The sequence below is a fragment of the Hirundo rustica genome, chromosome 2, assembly GCF_015227805.2.
Source record: "Hirundo rustica isolate bHirRus1 chromosome 2, bHirRus1.pri.v3, whole genome shotgun sequence".
Taxonomy (NCBI): Eukaryota; Metazoa; Chordata; class Aves; order Passeriformes; family Hirundinidae; genus Hirundo; species Hirundo rustica.
The window spans coordinates 49,192,337-49,210,291 of record NC_053451.1 but is presented as its reverse complement, the minus strand read 5'-3'; the positions used below and the strand labels follow the sequence as shown (position 1 = coordinate 49,210,291).

Below are 17,955 nucleotides of genomic sequence, written 5' to 3'. Positions count from 1 at the left end.
GAGTGCCTTCAGCATGACACAATAGTTCCAAAGAGTTCCAGTAAAGAGCACAATTACTTGTTCAAAGAAGCCTGTTTCTCCTCCCTGTATACATGATACTTAGGTTAACTACTTTTGTAAACTGGATTTTTAGATTCTTAATATTTAGTAGCATAGGTACCAATTTTGTTAACAGTTTTAGTGACTACTGTTCATTACAGTCATTCAGGCAGTTTAGTCCTCTATGTTTTCAGCAATGCTTGCCGGAATCCTTAAAAAAGCATGTGGAGATTTGAATATAGCACAGTCTTGCACAATCTTCTAGGGCTCATTTTAGCTTGGTATGAAAGGACCTACGTGGATTTTGCAATCTTAACTCTTCAGAATCTGAGGCTAAATGCGAAGAGTAGCCAAAAGCCTCTAAGGGATAACAACAGTAACAAAGCAAATGCAGATTCAAATTTTGTCTTCCACACTGTGATGTGGGCATATCCCAAAGCCAAAAGCAGCTCTGCTGAACTACTGAAGGTTTTAACATGCTTTATTATGATTATTATTTTCTATGGCTTCATATAGTTTTTCCTTCTTATTTTGAGTAAAAAGTAAGTCAAAAATAAGTCCTCTTAGCCAAATAATACCGTATGTTGAATGACATCCGTGTCTCTGATTTCCATGGAATCAGACTGGATTCACACTGGTACAGTTTGTATAAAAGTCTGGCTGTCTGGAGCTTTTTACCTCAGGAATAAGTAAGTGCTGTTTATCAGCGTCTTTATGGTTTTGATAAAGTTTAGCCCTCTTGGACAAAATAAAGCAAGCCTACAAAGATTTATTTGATTCCAGTGCAGAACACACCTAACAGAGGCAAACAAAAAGGTTATTGTCATGTCCTGGGACAGGCTGCATTGCAGTCGTGATTTCACATTCCCTTCTCTGGGAACCTCTTTCTGCCCTGCTCTTGAAAGACTGCACAAGCTTTCAGATGGATGCTGGTCATAGCTCAATCATATTCCAGTGCCTAAATATAGGCGTCTAGCACAATTATAGATACCCTAAGGTATGGGAGCTATTCACAGAGACTGGCAGATATGACATAACACATACATTAGATCCACAGCTCTACTAACGTCCTCTGCTGACTAAAGATCAAAACTGTAATATCTAAATCAAATTTTATGTACTGTGATGTCCCATGTATTAACAAGGTAAAACAAACATCTTACTGTGATCCAAATTAAAAGTACAGAGTGACAGAAAGCACTCCACAAAATAAGATTTCATCAAGGAAATCTCATTCAATACAATAATCTCTAAATAAAGTAGCAGAAATCCTTCTTAGTTTATGTCTCATTAGTTTTGCTGCACCATTTTGTTTTGCCTCCTGTTTGTAAGCGACTGTTCAGCTATTGCCACCTAGTGATGGGAAGCAAGGCAAGCAGATACAAGAGAACGGTAAATAATGCATAAGGAATGCATGTTTACATCACAAACTGTGTCAAAATGGAAGACAGCAGCATTGAAATGAAGCAGCACATGTTTGTGTTTCCAAGGCAAGGGCATCAGGCAACTTGGTACAGTTATATAAAATATTTAAACAGAAACCTATTGAATGGTATTTAATAGAAAAAATAGCATATTTTCATAGATACATTACAGATTCACACATTACCCAGCTCTCATCCTCAGCTTGTTTAGCGAATTCATTAGAGTAATTAAATAGGTTGTAAGGAGTTCGTGCCTAATCTATAAATAACAAATTACAGCCAGGCATTTTGCAGATGATTAATTGGTTAATGTCGGAATTATGCCTTCAAGATTCAAAGAAGTATTATTCTTCCCTTGAATTTTCTTTGGAGTTGTCAAACTGACACGTCCTCCTCGGACTCTGTCATTCACCTCTGAGTTTCTCCCTAGCTGAACAGTATCTGGAAGCATCAGCCAGCCAGAGATAAATTTTGTTTGCCCAGACTTAACGTACACATGCTAAAAATATACCATTCTGAAAGCCATTAGGAAATCTGCACCACTACCACTGGGGCACAGACTCAGGCAACACTGATGCAAGAAATACTGCTGTGCATGACAAAATGCAGCCCGTGTCCCACAAGCACAGACCACAGGCATCAGCAGGCACAAAGAATAACTTAAACAGTATTTTCTTCCTGCTCTTCACCTGAAGTTTCCAGGAACCATCCCTAAACAAGCTGAATTTCCATTACTGAAATCCTATAAACTTCTTCCTTTCTCAGTTTTGTAACAAACCCTTACCTGTATTTTAGAGACAAGGTTATATGTCATACGCTCCAAACATCCTAGCGTGAGGTGTCAGAACTTCCTCATAGCTGAGGTATCAAAACTTCCTCATAGTTTCCAAACCATCACTGAAGGTGACTCTGATTCTGGGTGCTTGTTTCAGAGATGAGATGGAGTAACTGAACCCCACCCACACACTCAAAGTATAATTTGTATTTGCTAATTCACCTGTAAGAGAGTGGTGCCAGGTCTAGGACAGAGGGAATCCAGACGTGTTGGCTGTCCCTCTTTTTCACAAGTTATTACACATATTTCCTCATTACACAATGCATAGACGGAACTCCCAAATACTGCAAAGTTTAGGGCTGTAATAAGTCCTAAACTCCCTTTTCCACTTCCATTCCGTCACGCAGTTGTATGTCTTCTACACTCCAGGAAACTCTGTGGGAGGGCAGACACGTGGAAGCCAGGAAGGAGAAGGGCTGGAGCATGCCCATTGCTAAATATTCACAAAGTCACAGAATGATTTGGATTGGATGGGACCTTTGAAGATTGACTATTCCAAACCCCTGCCATAGGCAGGGACACCTTCCATTACATGGCATTGTTTGAAGCCACCTGTTAGTTCCTACAGGGTCTCACATCCTACAGGGATGCCTCACAATTACTGCATGTTATGGCAGCTCAGATCATCAGAGTTCTCAGCTTTGTTCCTAGTCAGTCTTGTGCTCAACACACCTTGTGATGCCAAGCACATCTTTCCCCCCCTCTTCTGTCAGGACCATGGAGCTAAGGAAAACTCCCTTTTCCCTTTCCTCCCCAGGCTTGGAACCTGCCTTGGGAAAGGAAAAGCTCCCATCTTTTCAGAGAGGTGCCTGAGATGTGATGAAAAGCACAGCAAGACACACAAGGAGGGGGTGTGTACCCTCTTGGAGCGGTGAGCTGATGCCAAAACTAAGGCATCCCCCACCCAAACAAACTATATCACAAACCTTGGTTTTGTCTCCCTTGTAGAATAACGTGTTCGAAATATCTATTTTCCACAAGACACCTCCCTGTAACATGTTGCACATGTATAGTGTTTTGTTTTCATTGACTATCTAATTAGAAGGTGGAATTCTCCATGCAGGAGCTCCAATTTGTTCTCTAATACTAATCCATCCCTTGGACAGATCTTATCTCAATGCACTTCCTGAGTGTGATTTTTAACACAAATGTTTTCTTGAATCTCAAATACATTTACAGATATATTTTCTTCCTCTTAATTCTAACTGAGCAGTTCCTTAAGTTTTCCGTGACTTTTAATAAGGTGGTCCAGTGACAGGCTACTTGCTTAGTTGTTCTTTTTTTAAACTTTCCTTTCCATTCTCTCATTCTGTCTTTAATTATTAAGACTTCTTCCTTTCTGGCTGACCTATTTGATACTCACACCTCAAGGACTATGTTATTCTGCAGAAAGGTATCCTTCTGCTTATGTCCCTTTTCTCCACTACAAACATCAACCTTAAAAGATAAGTCAATTTTTCACTTCTCTCATAAAATGAGAACAAAAACGTTGTAAGGATTTCAACCAGCTTCCATCTACTGCAGATCAAGATGAGATGGACATGGGATCAGACTGTGCTCCATTTGCTGCCTCTTACACCTTCCTATCAGGTATCAGGCTCTGCTTGCTATCAGAGAGAGGGTCAGACCGGCCAGGCTTTGGGGCTGAGTTGGCACACGTGTCCCTGTAATGCAAACACCTCCAGTCTCCTCAGGTGGGCCTTATGCAAACAGTGCCCACTCTGAATGATTCCAGAAAAGGCTACCTCTCACAACAGCTGTGTTAGAATTATGTGGCTGAAACAGGGAACCTGAACACCATCAGATTTAGCTGGCCATAGGTTACCTACCAGTTTTTCAAATGATGAAGTATCGATTTGTTTGTATCACTGCTATCAATTTTCCTTCCCTAACACGTACCACCACAAACAAGACTGTACATCCTCCAGGACTCAGGCCCCAGCTGTGAGTGAAATGCCTGGAATAGCTGGAGCCTGGCTCATTACAGCATAAGAACTTTTTTCTCATTTTACTCAGAGGTGCTAATAGAAAGTTCAGGTTCAGGGAGCTCAGATCGGTGCTACCTCCAGTTAGACCAGGGACCTAATGACTAAGCTAGATAACATCAACAATTTTTAAAACTTTTTTGTTTCAAGGTGGGAAGAGCTAACACTTCAAAAATCGGGATTATCCCAGAAGTCATGCCAGGTGGTAGACCAAAATATAATTATTTCTTTCCCTGACTGCAGGTGAACAGGATATGCACATACACTTCTCAGCTGACTTGATAGCTTTAATAGCTAGGCTGTCACCATGCCCTTCATCCCTTTGAAAATATTTCTGAATATCCAAAGTTAAACATAAATAGCTGTCAGTAAAAATCCTCATGACTCAAGCCACTGGCTACTTTACAGCAACTTTACATAAACAACTACAATGCTTTGAGGTACTGTCAGGAAAAATCAGGCCATATTATTTTACAGTGAAATTTCTGTTTCTCATTACATTGACCTCATGAACCTTTGAGTTACAACTTCTGCAACTGCTCTCCTGTTATTCAAAATGATTTTCTCCATTCTTTCTAGAACTGATGTCAGTAAACCATCTCAATCCTAAACAGTTGTTGAAGGGAATATGTCTTGTTTTATGTAGTTTTGAATTCACTTTTCATATAACCCTCTTAGGCAAGCACTGGTGAGAAACAGCATCTGGAATTTACCATGCAACACCCTTAACTTGCACAACAGTGTGTTTAGATGCTGGCTAGATAGGAGACAACAATTTGGATTAAGAAAAATCACAATGATCTTACATAAGAATGCTTGTTCTGACTTGCAAAATAATTTTTAAAATGTTTTTTAAGTACTGGGAAGTAAGACTTTTTTTTTTTTTTTTTTTTTTTTAAATTAGAACATTATCTGTAAGCACATATTGTTCCATTTTTTTGAGTAATCTGTGCCAGAAGGGATCTCAGTTTGAGAGGCAGAATGTTTCTTTCCTGCTTTTTTCCCCCCCCCCAACATAGTACTTTTACCTGATGAGCACTTGTTCGAGGGTTCTCCCTTGCTGTGGTGAAGGTTCTGCAACAGCAACCCTTCAATCTGGGCACAGGCAATAGAAGAGCTCCAGCACTCTCCAACTTGCTGCTGCTCTACAGAAGCAGAAGTGTCCTCACAGAGGCCAAGTTAAATATAGGTGCAACCTCTTCAACTGGGTCTTTTATATCCTTCAGAAGAGTTCATCCCTACCTGCTAAACCAAAAAATGTCTTGGGTCTCCCAGAGACATGAAGTCTAATACAGCTGCCTGCTTATGTTGCAAAAAGGTAAATGACCTTCTTCCTGTTTAAGAGGGGAGGTTTCTTGCATGCTACATTTGAATGGAAACTGCAATTTAGCAAAAAAAAGTGTAAAAAACCATATAATCTGCTTTTTATTAACTAAAAGAAAAAATAAAGTACTTTAGGCTCAGTACACAGGGAAGAAAGCACCAAAAGATGCCACATTTTAAATTGAAACGTTTCCTAGAAATGGCAGTAGTAATTACAGTTGCTTTAAATACACTTAAAATGATTAATGATTTTGAGTCACCACAGCCTAGATTTTCAAAGGCGTTTAGCCTCTGAAACATCTAACAGTTGCTTTGTATATTATTAAGTGTCTAATCTGAATAAGTATCAAACTCCCATGTACTTGTTTGTCCACTGCATCATTAAAGACTTTGAAAATCTAAACTCATTTTTTAAAAACTTATTAAAATTAGAAAATCATATTCTCTCCTTTTTTTTTTTTTTGTCAGATCAGAAGAGGAAAATCTTTCTTTCTTTTTCATCTCTGGTTTGGCTTCTCAGCTGTGAAGTGAGATTTAAAATATAGGATATATAACTGAAAACAATCCACTGAGACAGAGACTTTTATGTGACCATGGCGCTTAGATCTGGAAAAAAAATCCAGTTAACTTTTATAGCAACCTAATTCAAAAGGGAAAGGTGATCATAAAAAAATAACAACTGGGATTCACCTGCTTTGAAATCTTTCAGCCTAGCTGCAGGCAGTGGTGGGTGTGGAACCTGAGCTCACGCTCAGTCCAGTACCAGCGCTCAGTGACACCATATCCTCCAGACTCACACTGGGCTCCAACGCACGAACCTTGTCTGAACTCTTCCACAGATCAAGGGAGGTCATCGCCAGCTACTGACTAATTCAGTGAACTAAAACCAGGCAGAGAATATTAGCACAGGCAGAGCTCTTTATAAAATGGAAACTTCTCCAAGAACAGAAGGGTACTTCCTCCACATCTGACAATACAAAAGATTTCGCCCAAAGTGTATTTTCTTGTTTGATTAAGCTAACCTGAGATTGTGCTGCTGTTGAAAGAACTGTGAAATTCCTCTGTCCCCTCCTTTTCCCCCATAATTTCCATCAGGTCTCCTTGTGCCGGCACTAGTTAGGAGCAGGAGCTTGATTTGAGTAGCGGGTGTGTCTTGGGGCTACAGTGTCACCTTCATTACCTTCAGTTCAAATGAGGTTATGAGTATCCCCACAATGCAATGGAGGCTGATGGGTGTTCAGGTGAAGAAAAGAAGCAAAGGAAAATGATGCTTCTAAACTGAGAAGAAAAAACCCAACCTGTTTAAAAATATCAGAGACGTGTTTTTCATAGGTATTACGTGGTTAAATAGCTTTCCCAACTGCTTATATGTATTCACAAACACCTATAAGAGGCACTTTTACCTATAAGAAGCACTGCTTTTTATAGTAACATCATTCTTCCAAGCCACTTTTCTGGCTGAGCCCTTATTAAACTTTGGCCGCTGCAGGAACAGATACATTTTAGCTCAAACTGCAAGAAGCATGGTCAGAAAATGAACTTAGATATTTAAAAAGCCAGAATGGACAGTGACAATTAGTCTTTGTAGAATGGTAGCTCCATTAAAGTTAATGCATCTGTTCCTTCTAGACCTCTACTGTGAGAAAGGAGCAATGCTAATGCCCATGGAAGTTCCTTCCACCATTCCTTCTCCAACTCTTAGCAGCGGAGGCAAGCAAGGGAGCTTAGAAAAGAAAGGTGTCTGCAACTCCTGCAGCAATGGGCCTCGCTCATAAGGCAACACACAATGAAGCAGGCCGACAGGATTGCCTGACAGTTTTACCATTTATCTTCCACAAAAAAGAAAAAAAAATGTATTATATTTTCTGGAAATATTTAGTGAGAAAGGTTGCCAATGAACAGAATAAGGAGGAAATGCCTAAACAATTCTAATAATCTTGGTAAGTAGAGTAAGAGAACTGGTAAGATTTTCAGGAATACAGAGTAAAGCAAAGTACTTGTAGAAGTAGTAGGGGAAATATTGAACAAAACTGTATTAAAATTGTATTAGCTTGACTTTTCTTTTCATTGAGCTTCATGAGATTCCTGTTAAATGGTATAGGCTCCAGTATCAGCCCCTGGACTACGCTGTTAGTGACTGACCTGTGAGCCTTCATGCCAGTCACCACCCAGTCAGCCTGGCAGCTCAGCCTTCCACTCACCTCATTGTTCATTCACAGAGTCTGTATTTCGTCATTGTGTCTATGATGATGTTCAAGGAGATACTGACAAAACCCCTTCTAAAGCTGAAACAGTGTCCTTTGATCTTCCATCATCCACCAAGATGCCTATCTATTGTTTTTAGAAGGCTATCAAGCTCGTAAAGCATCGTTTCCCCTTCATACAAACATGCTGACCGCTGCTGGTCACCTACTTTTCTTATGTTTGGAAATGGATTATAGGATTATTTACCCCTTCACTTTCCCAGGGATTATGGTGAGGATTACCAGTCAGCAGCTCTCGGATCCTCTTTCTTGCCCTTCCTGGAGAAAGGAGTCACATTTGGTCCTCTTTCAGTCCTCAGGAACTGCCCCCAGTAGCCATGAGCTTTCAAAAACTATCGAGAGCAGTCAGACTATAATGCCAGCCAGCCTCCTCAGCACTTGTGGTTGCATCCTGTCAGGTCCCATGGATGTCCAGCTCATTTCAAATGTTCCCTAACCTGTCATGCCTATACCAAGGGGAAAGCCTTAGTTCAGGCATTCCCACTGGTCTCTGGGCCCGGCATTCCTGAAGAACTCCTGAAGGTGAAGACTGAGGCAAAGGCAGCAATGACTGCCTGGGCCTTTTCCATCTCCATCACCATGGATTGTCCTTGCTGATGAGTGAAGTTTACACAGTCATTGAGACCTCTTTTAGGATGGACTTGCAAGTGGGAAGAATGAAAATATAAGAATAGATTATGCAGAAGCATTCTTAAACCAGATAAAGGGCAAACTGTGACAGTACTCTTACTTAAGGTTCCAACAACATTTTGCATGACAAATCTGAACTTAAATTACATTATTACTAGCTTCTAAATGGAGAACTGCTGATTTTCTAGTTCCAGAGAAGATTTAAAATTGGACTTGTACACATATGTTTTGTTTATCCTCAATTCACTGGGCAGAAAATTACATTTCAGACCCTGAAATTCCATCTTTTGAGCTCAATTTAGTCTCTGGCATTTTGCTTTTCTTGTCATCCTTCCTTCACCCTGGCATCTTTGTGTAATAGTAAAACCTCTGCTGCAGATTAGACTTTTTGCTTCGGAACAGAGCCTCAGCAACTAGTGGGAATTTAATACTTGACTGATTCTCTACAGAGAAGTCAGTAACTGTCCATGATAAATCTAAACAAGTAGTTTATGTGACTCACTGAACAAACTGGTGCTGACTTTTAATGACCTCTGTGGTAATTAAAGTTACATCTTGCTGGGCAGACTGGTGATTCAACTATGCAGGCTCATGAATGCCATGCCTACATTAGTCCCCGGGGCTGTTCTCTTGCCATGAGGCCAGGTGCCATGAAGCAGCCTACAAGCAAACAGCAAAACATTATCTAAATTCTGGGGGCAAATCCAGTTCTCTCTCGGGTCCTCAGCTCTTGCCAACTTCTGAACTGGGTCTGAGAATTACCAGGAGAGTTATCCAGGCAAAATGCAGAAGAAATGGAGCAACTGTGCTAGAGAGAGAGATTTCTCTCACTTGCATAAGAACAGGAGAGGAAAGGCCAGCAAGAGACTGTCTGCTTCAAAGATCCTAAATGAAGTGGGAAATATAGGAGAAATGAGATTAGTTAGAAAGATGGCCCTTGCAAACTGTCCCTCTCCTTAAGCAAAACACAGATTTAAGATTAGCCTTAAAAATTATTGTGCCAGCCTTACATTTTCTGCATCATAAATTACCCCAGAAAAGGTTTACTCTGACAGCAGATAATTCACAACAAATTGATCACACAGATAACCATACTGATGATCTCTAATACATTCGTTAACTGAAGCATGTTGCCATTACCGGCAACATGAAACAGTAACTCCAAAGACACAGCACAAAACCCCACAGAAAGTCACATCAATACCCTCAGGCAGTTCTAAACCAAATAAATAAATAAAAAGCCCACTACACAACAGGTCCTTGTAAGAGGAGCCACAGAATTGTGTCACACACAATACACGTTGCATAACTACAGATATTTTTTCCATGAAACAGAAATATCTTCCAGTAATAGATAGAAAAGGATTTATTATTTGAATAAATTTTAAGTACAGCTTAAAATATGATTAAAAAGCATGAACAGGCATTTCTCAGGTCTTTGAAATCACACCTAAATATAATACTGCATTTTAGTTTTGCACAGCAGCTACACATTAATATATCCAGAGCAAAAGAGTTTAAGTGGATATCATATAGTGAAAAACCCTGCCATTTCAATTTCCTAAAAACCCCATACATAATAGTGTCCTGAGCTACTCATATCAGGTTCCTAATTTGAGCTCCAACCCCCAAAATTCATTAAAAAAACACATTCTAGAATAACCACTTTTAATTAATAACAATAAAGTAAATTAGTATGAGAGCTATGTTTTTTACAAAAATCTAAGTATATAAACTCAGCATCTATCTGCGTACAGCTGGTTTATCAGAAGTACCATAAGGATTTAATCCATAACATCATCTTTTATCATGAGAAGCAGTAAAAAAGGAAATCTTTCAACCCACTTTAGTTGTGTTCTAAGACTTTTCAGTATGGTAGTCTTCTATAATTAAGATGAATTCTACTTTCTACACCAATCTTCAGACACAACAGTCTAGAACCTAGATTAATAATATACTGATTTTTTAAAATAATTCTTGAAATTTAGCAAGTGCTTTGAGAAAATCCTAAACTTCTTGTTGGTGTAGTTCAACTTCAGGTACAGTAAGACAGAAAAACAAAACAAAACAAAACAAAACAAAACAAAACAAAAAAGAAAACCACAATGCAATTTTTAATTTCAGAGATTCCAAGATTATCAGGTGATTTAACCTGGATACAGTATGCTCCAGGTAAAAGTATAAAGTATAGACAGCTGAAAGTTAGCTATCTGCCAAATGCACCCAACAAGTGTACAGAACTATCTAATATTAAATAAGGACTATAGAAGAAATATATTTTGAGTGATTTGTACGCAGTCCACAGACCTATCAGATTACCAAGAGAATACACTTCAATGTCATTATCTACACTTGCTTATATGAAGATTGCTCTTCTGGAGGGGAACAGAATATCAGCCAGAAGGCTAAATCAAAGCTCTTATGACAACCTTTAAGTCTGAATCTTTTAAAGCATTTTACTTGGTTGATAATCTTTTCCTTACTACAGATGCACCACTGTAAGACTTTAAAAATAATGTCTGTCTTCCATGCATTAAAATATGTGTTTCACAATTTTATGAAAAAAATTACTGTCAATCTCTCCAATCCATTAGCACAAAAATGTATCTCTGTGGGCCAGAGATGGGCATATTTTTATGGTGATTGCACCGTTCACAGTGCATTTTAAATCAGATAAAGAGAATAAACAGTTCTATTGCCTCTTGATGGCCAAAGGAAGATTTACTTAGAAATAATGTCAACAAACAATCCAAACACTCATGGATTTACTGCACATGAAATGTAGCTAAGGCTACTAGTATTTGATACAAAGAGGGACTGACTTATTTCTAAGTATTTTAAAATGTTTTTGTCTGTTTCCTATTTTGCTAGCATTTCTTACGATTCTGGCTTCTATTTTTCTTTTCTCTAGAATATCATGTGCTTTATATTGATATAATTTTTCAGAGATACAATCAGTGTTGAATATTAGTTTGGTGCTTCTTCCTGAAAACCATGTACACATACAAAAACCCCCAAATTGTTGTATTTCCCAGAAGGTGAGCATTTGGCACAAGTTTTAAGATTTTCCTCTGTTCTTTAATCATTACCCCCTAGAAAGGATATAGCAGAGAGCCCAAGAGTGAAACTGGCAAACCATGTTGCTAAACCAGATTCTTTTTGCACATGGTATTTCTAAGGCAGCACACACAGAAATCTGCTGAAATCAGGATTCAAGTGCTGTAATTGCTTCACAAGGTCCTTCAGCACAAATGATGTCTAAAGATCCTTAGACATTTAAGTTTTGAGGTATAATTACTGCGTAATACAATGGGATTCATTCACTTGAACACTGGAGTCTTTGCTTTCAAGGAGAGTCTTAACATCTGTACCAACTGATGGTGGCAATTTAAATCTAAGAGACAACTAAACAGTTTTTAAAACGAACGAAGAATAAATCAAACAAACAATAAATCAAAAAACCAAGCCATAATAGCAGAAGAAGCCTTCCTTATCTTAACCTCACTTTCCTCCCTACCTTCTCTCTCATTTCCATGTTCAAGTTACTCTCCAAGAGAACCTCATTTAAGTCCTAAATGTAACTTAAAGATGAGGCAGCATTTTCATCACTTGCTTACAGGAACACTTGGAAATCATTCTCCCCACTCAATAAAATGCCAGGGAACCAAAGAAGAAAATGAGTCTGACAATATACATCTATTACATCAGACTTCATGAGAAAGCCAGAGCTTTTCTCTGAGTCACAAACCCATCTTTCCTAAAGAAATTTTAATAGAAATATGCACAAACTAAAATGCTGAAGAGTATATTAAGTAATATATATAAAAATATGTATGAGACCACAAAAATGCAGAAGGCCAGATCAAAGCTAGATATTGTCAGTAATATAATTTCTGTTAAAGAAGCAGCGGCCACTCACCCAGATCAATGGGTGGACACATCATCAGCAATGCACCAATGGCATATCTTAGCATAAGGCTCAATAAAAACCAGAAAGGCAGAACTAATGCCAGCTTACAATATCAACAGCAAACAGCAAAAAATGCTGTCCCTCCCTCCTCCTGCATTTTCAGTCAACAGGTCTTGGTAACACTACTGGTGGGAAACCAAGCCCATATTTTCAGGTCAGACAGGGAGGAGAAAAGCTTTGGAGAAAAACAGACTCGCCTTCCCTTCCTTCTACTGAATGATACTTGTAAAATGCAGCACCAGCACAGGCCAATCTCCCAAATGTCAATAGGGGTACCATAAGTGAACAGCAATTATCATATGCAAATCACAAGCATACATTATTGCCCTGCAGTACAATTTATTCACAGAGAAGGTAGGATATTCAAATCTTCACCAAATTAAAATACTGAACACGGATCATTATTACTCATTTGAATCAAGACACATACCGAACCCATGACTTTATGCATCCTTATTAAAAGTAATTAGATTTTGGCAAGTCTTTCCCAATTAACACAGCCAGTCAAAAGTAAAAAGTAAGTCATACATACCGGCTGTCTTAGCTGCATGACTCATGAGAAATTATATCATTTATTCATGTCACTGTTGAACAACTTTTAAGAATTTTTCATGTATATTCTTTCATTATTTTTCACTATTATAATTTGCATGCAAATATGGCATCAAATCAACTTACTTATTTTAGAAAGTGACTTTGCTAGACTGTATGCTGGTTTGAACTCCAGAAACGCTTTGAGTGAGTACCTCAAAACTTCTAACTGCGACAATATTTTCACTGAAAAAAAAAAAAAAAAAAAGAGGCAGTGAATTTGTTAAAAAATACTAGCTATTTGGTTGTAGAATCACAGACTAGCAACCTACATTCTTACTTTGAGTAGCTCTGTAAAGTACTGTTAACCAGTGACCTTGGTTACATTAATTCACAGCAACACCACACTGCTTTTACCAAAGTAGAGATCATGTGTTGCCCCACAGAATACACAGAGCTTATTTTGGCTGGGAAGACAACACCTGAGGCACCGGCATACGGCCATGAAATGGAGGCGTGCCTGGTCCTGGGAGAGGCAGAAAACCCCAAGTATCTTTCTCACCTCCCATTCTTCAAAACTGACACATCAGTGAGCAAGTATCATTCAACAATAATACAGACTACCTACATAACCAAGGGATGAAGGAGAAGGGAAAAAAGCCTTCAAGATACTAATAATGGTATCATAAGTGGATTTTTATTGTACTTAATTAAACAAACATCCTTAGCTCACAATACAAATGGCTTCCAAGTAGAACTTGACCATTATACTTTTTTTTTAGCACATTGACTTTTGCGATTTCCATCTTATTCTATTTTCTATAGAAAATTAACATTCCCAGCCAAAATCTCATGTCTTTTCTATGCATAGAGAAAACTCAAACAACATCAACAACCTTCTTTCAAAAAGAAATAGGAGTAAACACTCAGCCTTCACTTCCCTAGATTAAAATAAAAAAATACAGACTAATTTTCTTCAGGCAATCGTGCTTTTGAACATAAATCAGCATACAGGTTTAATGATGTTTAGCTAATCCATTTTAATTTTATACTGCTTCAGTTAGTTCAATTTACTTTCCCGAGGTAGCTCTGTCAAGACATGGGCTCCTAAGGTCCCTTCATTTCCCACTCTACTTTATACAATTCTTTCTTCTCTCTTTAACAAGTGAGGGTTTTATCTACAGGTTAAGACACGACACTGTTCATTTTTGCATGGTCCTGCCAAGAGTGAGGTTCAGATATGGCCATGAGAACATGCTGAACGGAGAACATATCAGCAGATCTGTACAAACTCCACTAATTAAGGTGATGAACCTCTCTATTGGCAATAAATGGCCCTATAATGTTGACTATGCTCCCTTTTGCCTATGGTTTTGGGGTTTTTTTTAAACCATAACCAAGTAAGAGTAAAAATCTAAATTTACATATAAATAGCAGTTGATATTAATCAAGTCCCGAAGTATACGGCAACTCTAAACATTTCAAATTTAAAGAACAAGAAGAAATTAAGTGCTTTGTAAAAGAAGGAAAAGGTATCTCTGTGCAGTGCATCGCTTGGGCAATGCACACAGTTTGTGTCTAACCCTTGCCATATGGGGATGAACACAATAACCCAATGATACCATTGGCTGAATAGTCCTGCCTAGGCATGACTAACTTCGTGATGGCAGGACAGACAGACTACTCACTTTTCTCAGGTTTCAGCTTTCATTTTTAAAGAGTGACCTTCTAGCTATCACAGTAAAGAAAAAATTGTAAAAGAAGCTTATTGCATGCAAGAAAACTCCCTGAGTTTGCACCAAGACTGCAACAAGAGTCCCAGGGGATGGACTAATGTATTTCCTTGCAGCTCGATGCCTTGGTGTGTTGCTATTCACTATTGTATTAGTAAAGCTCTGTAGACAGAATAAAAGAGAGGAAAACAAGTCCATGACTTCAGCCTAAATTGCAACGATGTCCTAAATGCAAGACTGGCTAACAGTGTTATAAAAGACTGAGCAGAGATACAGGGATTAGAAGAATGTGGAAGAGTCAATATGATATAGATTTAAAATACTTATTTTAATAGGTGACTAGCCTGAAACAAGGAAGTAGGAATTACCGCATTCTTCAAATTCTTCATTCATCCACAAGACTGCAGAGCAAGCCTGTCTATTTATTTATATTTTCATTTAATATCTATCTATCTATCTATCTGTTCAAGGTTGGACAGGGCCTTGAGCAACCTGATAATAGTTTAAAACATGTCCTTGCTCACAGTAGGGTGGCTGTACTACATGGATTTTAGAAGCCCCTTTCTAATTACAATTCTAGACCATTCTCTGATTCCAGGCTACAGCTCTTCTTCCACTCTAACCTACATTTACTGCGTGAAAGACAATGGTCTAGGGGACTTCAAGCGTACTGTGTTAACCTGTTCTCAAAAGCAAATCAAGTAAAGCTTGTCCCATGTATACTGCTGACCTACCAAACGAAAGGCTACACCCATCTTTCCACCATGCTCCGTCAGTTGCTTATAGGAATCAATTTGCATTACCTTTGAGTTAAGTGCCCTTGAGTGTACAGTAACACATCTGCAGTGGATTTCATAAGCATAATGGCAGTGTTCCAGATACACAAATGGCATTGAAGTGCTCATGTCTGATGCTGCGTAAAGAATGGAGTACTACAGCTAATGTGGTAATTTGGGAGGGTGGAAAAAGAGCAGAGAGAAAGAAGTGCATTAAAAAAAATTTTAAAAAAATCACAGAATAAAGGTGAAATCTGTGTAAGCACAAGTTTTGAAGACCAAACACAAGGCCAAAAACATATTCAATATGGTTTTTTCCTAACAAAAATGTTGATGTACAGGAAAAAAACTGAAAAGCTACAAGAGAAAAAAAAAAAAAAACACCACAAACACAGAGTAAATAAGAAGCATAAAAGATAAGTAAAACATAGGAAGTGGCAACTGAGATAAAGATACAAAGTCAGGTAAGATACAGAGGGTCTATCCTGTCCAAAATGATGTGATTTGAGAGTCACCAACAGACCACATCACCTTAGGAAGAGCCAGTTCAGTCACTGGGGAGCCCAGGAGCCTTGGGCACATCTGAGTCATCTTACTTGAGATCTGCCAAGGCTTTTTTGCATTTTTTAAGATAGAGAATAGGAAGGAGGAAAAAAGCTTGATTTCCTGAGGTGCTGAAATATTTCAACTACCTTAGCAAAGTTTCCTCAATAGAGGATCTAAATCTCACAAAAACCATGCTGCCCTGTGTTGTCTTTTAACATTTTACTCCAATTCCTTCACCAGTGTTTCAGCTCCTGAAAAGATACCCATGTAAGCTTAGCTGTCACTAAAGAATATAAAATTAATACTTAAATAATTTGATAAACTTCACAATTCTTCAAAGATCTGTATGACTGTACTAATTCCCCCACAAACATGAAAATCCTGATTTTCATCTGGAAAGGGAGATATTTTCATTTAAAGAAGTTTTGTTTCTATAAATTATTTCATTTCCTCTGATTGCCTCACAGAAACACATTTTCAGTTTCAGCAGGGATGAGCTGGTATTGATTTTTTCCCCCCTAGAACCTTTTAAGCCCTCCTTGTAAAGATGACCTGATTGTTTTACAACAAATCCTTTGTCCTTGTTGCCTATTTTAGGGCACATTTAAAATTATTTAAAAGCAAAACACAACAAAATATTCCACAACAAAATATGCCATTAGCTTGACCAAAATCTACTCACACCTTGTTCCTACTTCTTAACAACTATAGACTTAAACTAAATTATTAACTCCTGACATTACAGGCTCCAGTTCAAACCAGGAATTTAAAGCATGCATTTGATTATTTAGTGATGTTAATTTCTGGCTACACACACAAAAAAGTCTGCTAGACTGAAGAACTCCCCAAACCATTCTCCTCCAGAAAAGCAATGAGATACAGAGAGATTCTTACACTGCAGCTGTCCTCTGTATTACTTGTAAGTGGGGCTAAGCAAAATGCAGTTTAAAGCTCTGGAGAAACAACTGGCTTTCTTTAAATGCTAAGCATTAAAAAAAACCCCAAAAACAAAACAACCCTCAAAAAAACAACTTGAAATCAAAAACATTAAGACTCTCTTTTTGATTCAATCAATTACACTCTTATGGCTGACATAATTTAACATAAATGGCACTTGATTACATCTATCCATGAAAACTGTCTTAGGTTTTAAAACACAGTAAATTCTGACTGTAATCCATTGCTGAATCCTTCAGTCACCAAAAAGGTTAAAGATACTGCACTAACATACTATTGAAATAGCATTTCCTACCTGAAAATATAGAAGGTCTTTTCTTAGTGCGCCTTGGGTGTATAGGGTCTATATTCCTAATATTTTTTTGAAACCTTCCTTTAAAGTCATTTTCTAGCAGGATGTCTGGCGGCAGGCTTCTCCGTCTTGTTGATTTGTAATGAGTCTGATGGGGATTAAGTTTACTCTTAGTCCTGGAGCACAAGCTGCTGTCATCGAGTGCCATGGTGGAGCACCAAGTGTCAAAGCCACCCCAGCACAAAGCCAGCCCCAACACCCAGAGGTGTCGGGACCAGTGGTTACAGACCGAGCAATCTCGGATGTTCTCATGCTCAACTCACTCGTTGGGGAAGTTGAGCAGGTTGAGAGGCGTGTGCTAGGACAGGTGTAGGGTTACTGCATCGCCCTCCTCGCACCAGTGAAACAGCGCAGGGAGGAGGCAGGCTGAAATAACTCGTTTGGAAGTTTTGAGATAATTAGGAAGTTCAGCAAACCTGAGCTCAGCAGCACAATCTCTGCAAAGCGGAAAATGCAATTTAATATGATGCACTGTCTAGGGCTAGTATGGTTTATATTATACCCATGGCATTTCTCGGATCAGTTCATTAATAGTTCATTAGCTTGGCAAGGTAAACAGGTGCTGCTTAATCTTACACAAAAAACCCAGT

At 38.5% G+C, this 17,955-nt stretch overlaps 1 protein-coding gene across 2 annotated transcripts in view; it reads right to left on the bottom strand.

The window, feature by feature from the left end:
• Positions 1–17,513, bottom strand: part of FRY (FRY microtubule binding protein) — a 183,187-nt gene extending 165,674 nt beyond the window's left edge. For both annotated transcript variants that reach the window (XM_058419511.1, XM_058419512.1), the window contains exons 1-2: positions 17,309–17,513; positions 13,149–13,247 (exon numbers count right to left, since the gene is read on the bottom strand). In XM_058419511.1, the coding sequence (XP_058275494.1) occupies positions 13,149–13,247; positions 17,309–17,513 (304 nt within the window). The remainder of the gene's footprint in view (positions 1–13,148; positions 13,248–17,308) is intronic.
• Positions 17,514–17,955: the final 442 nt, after the last annotated feature.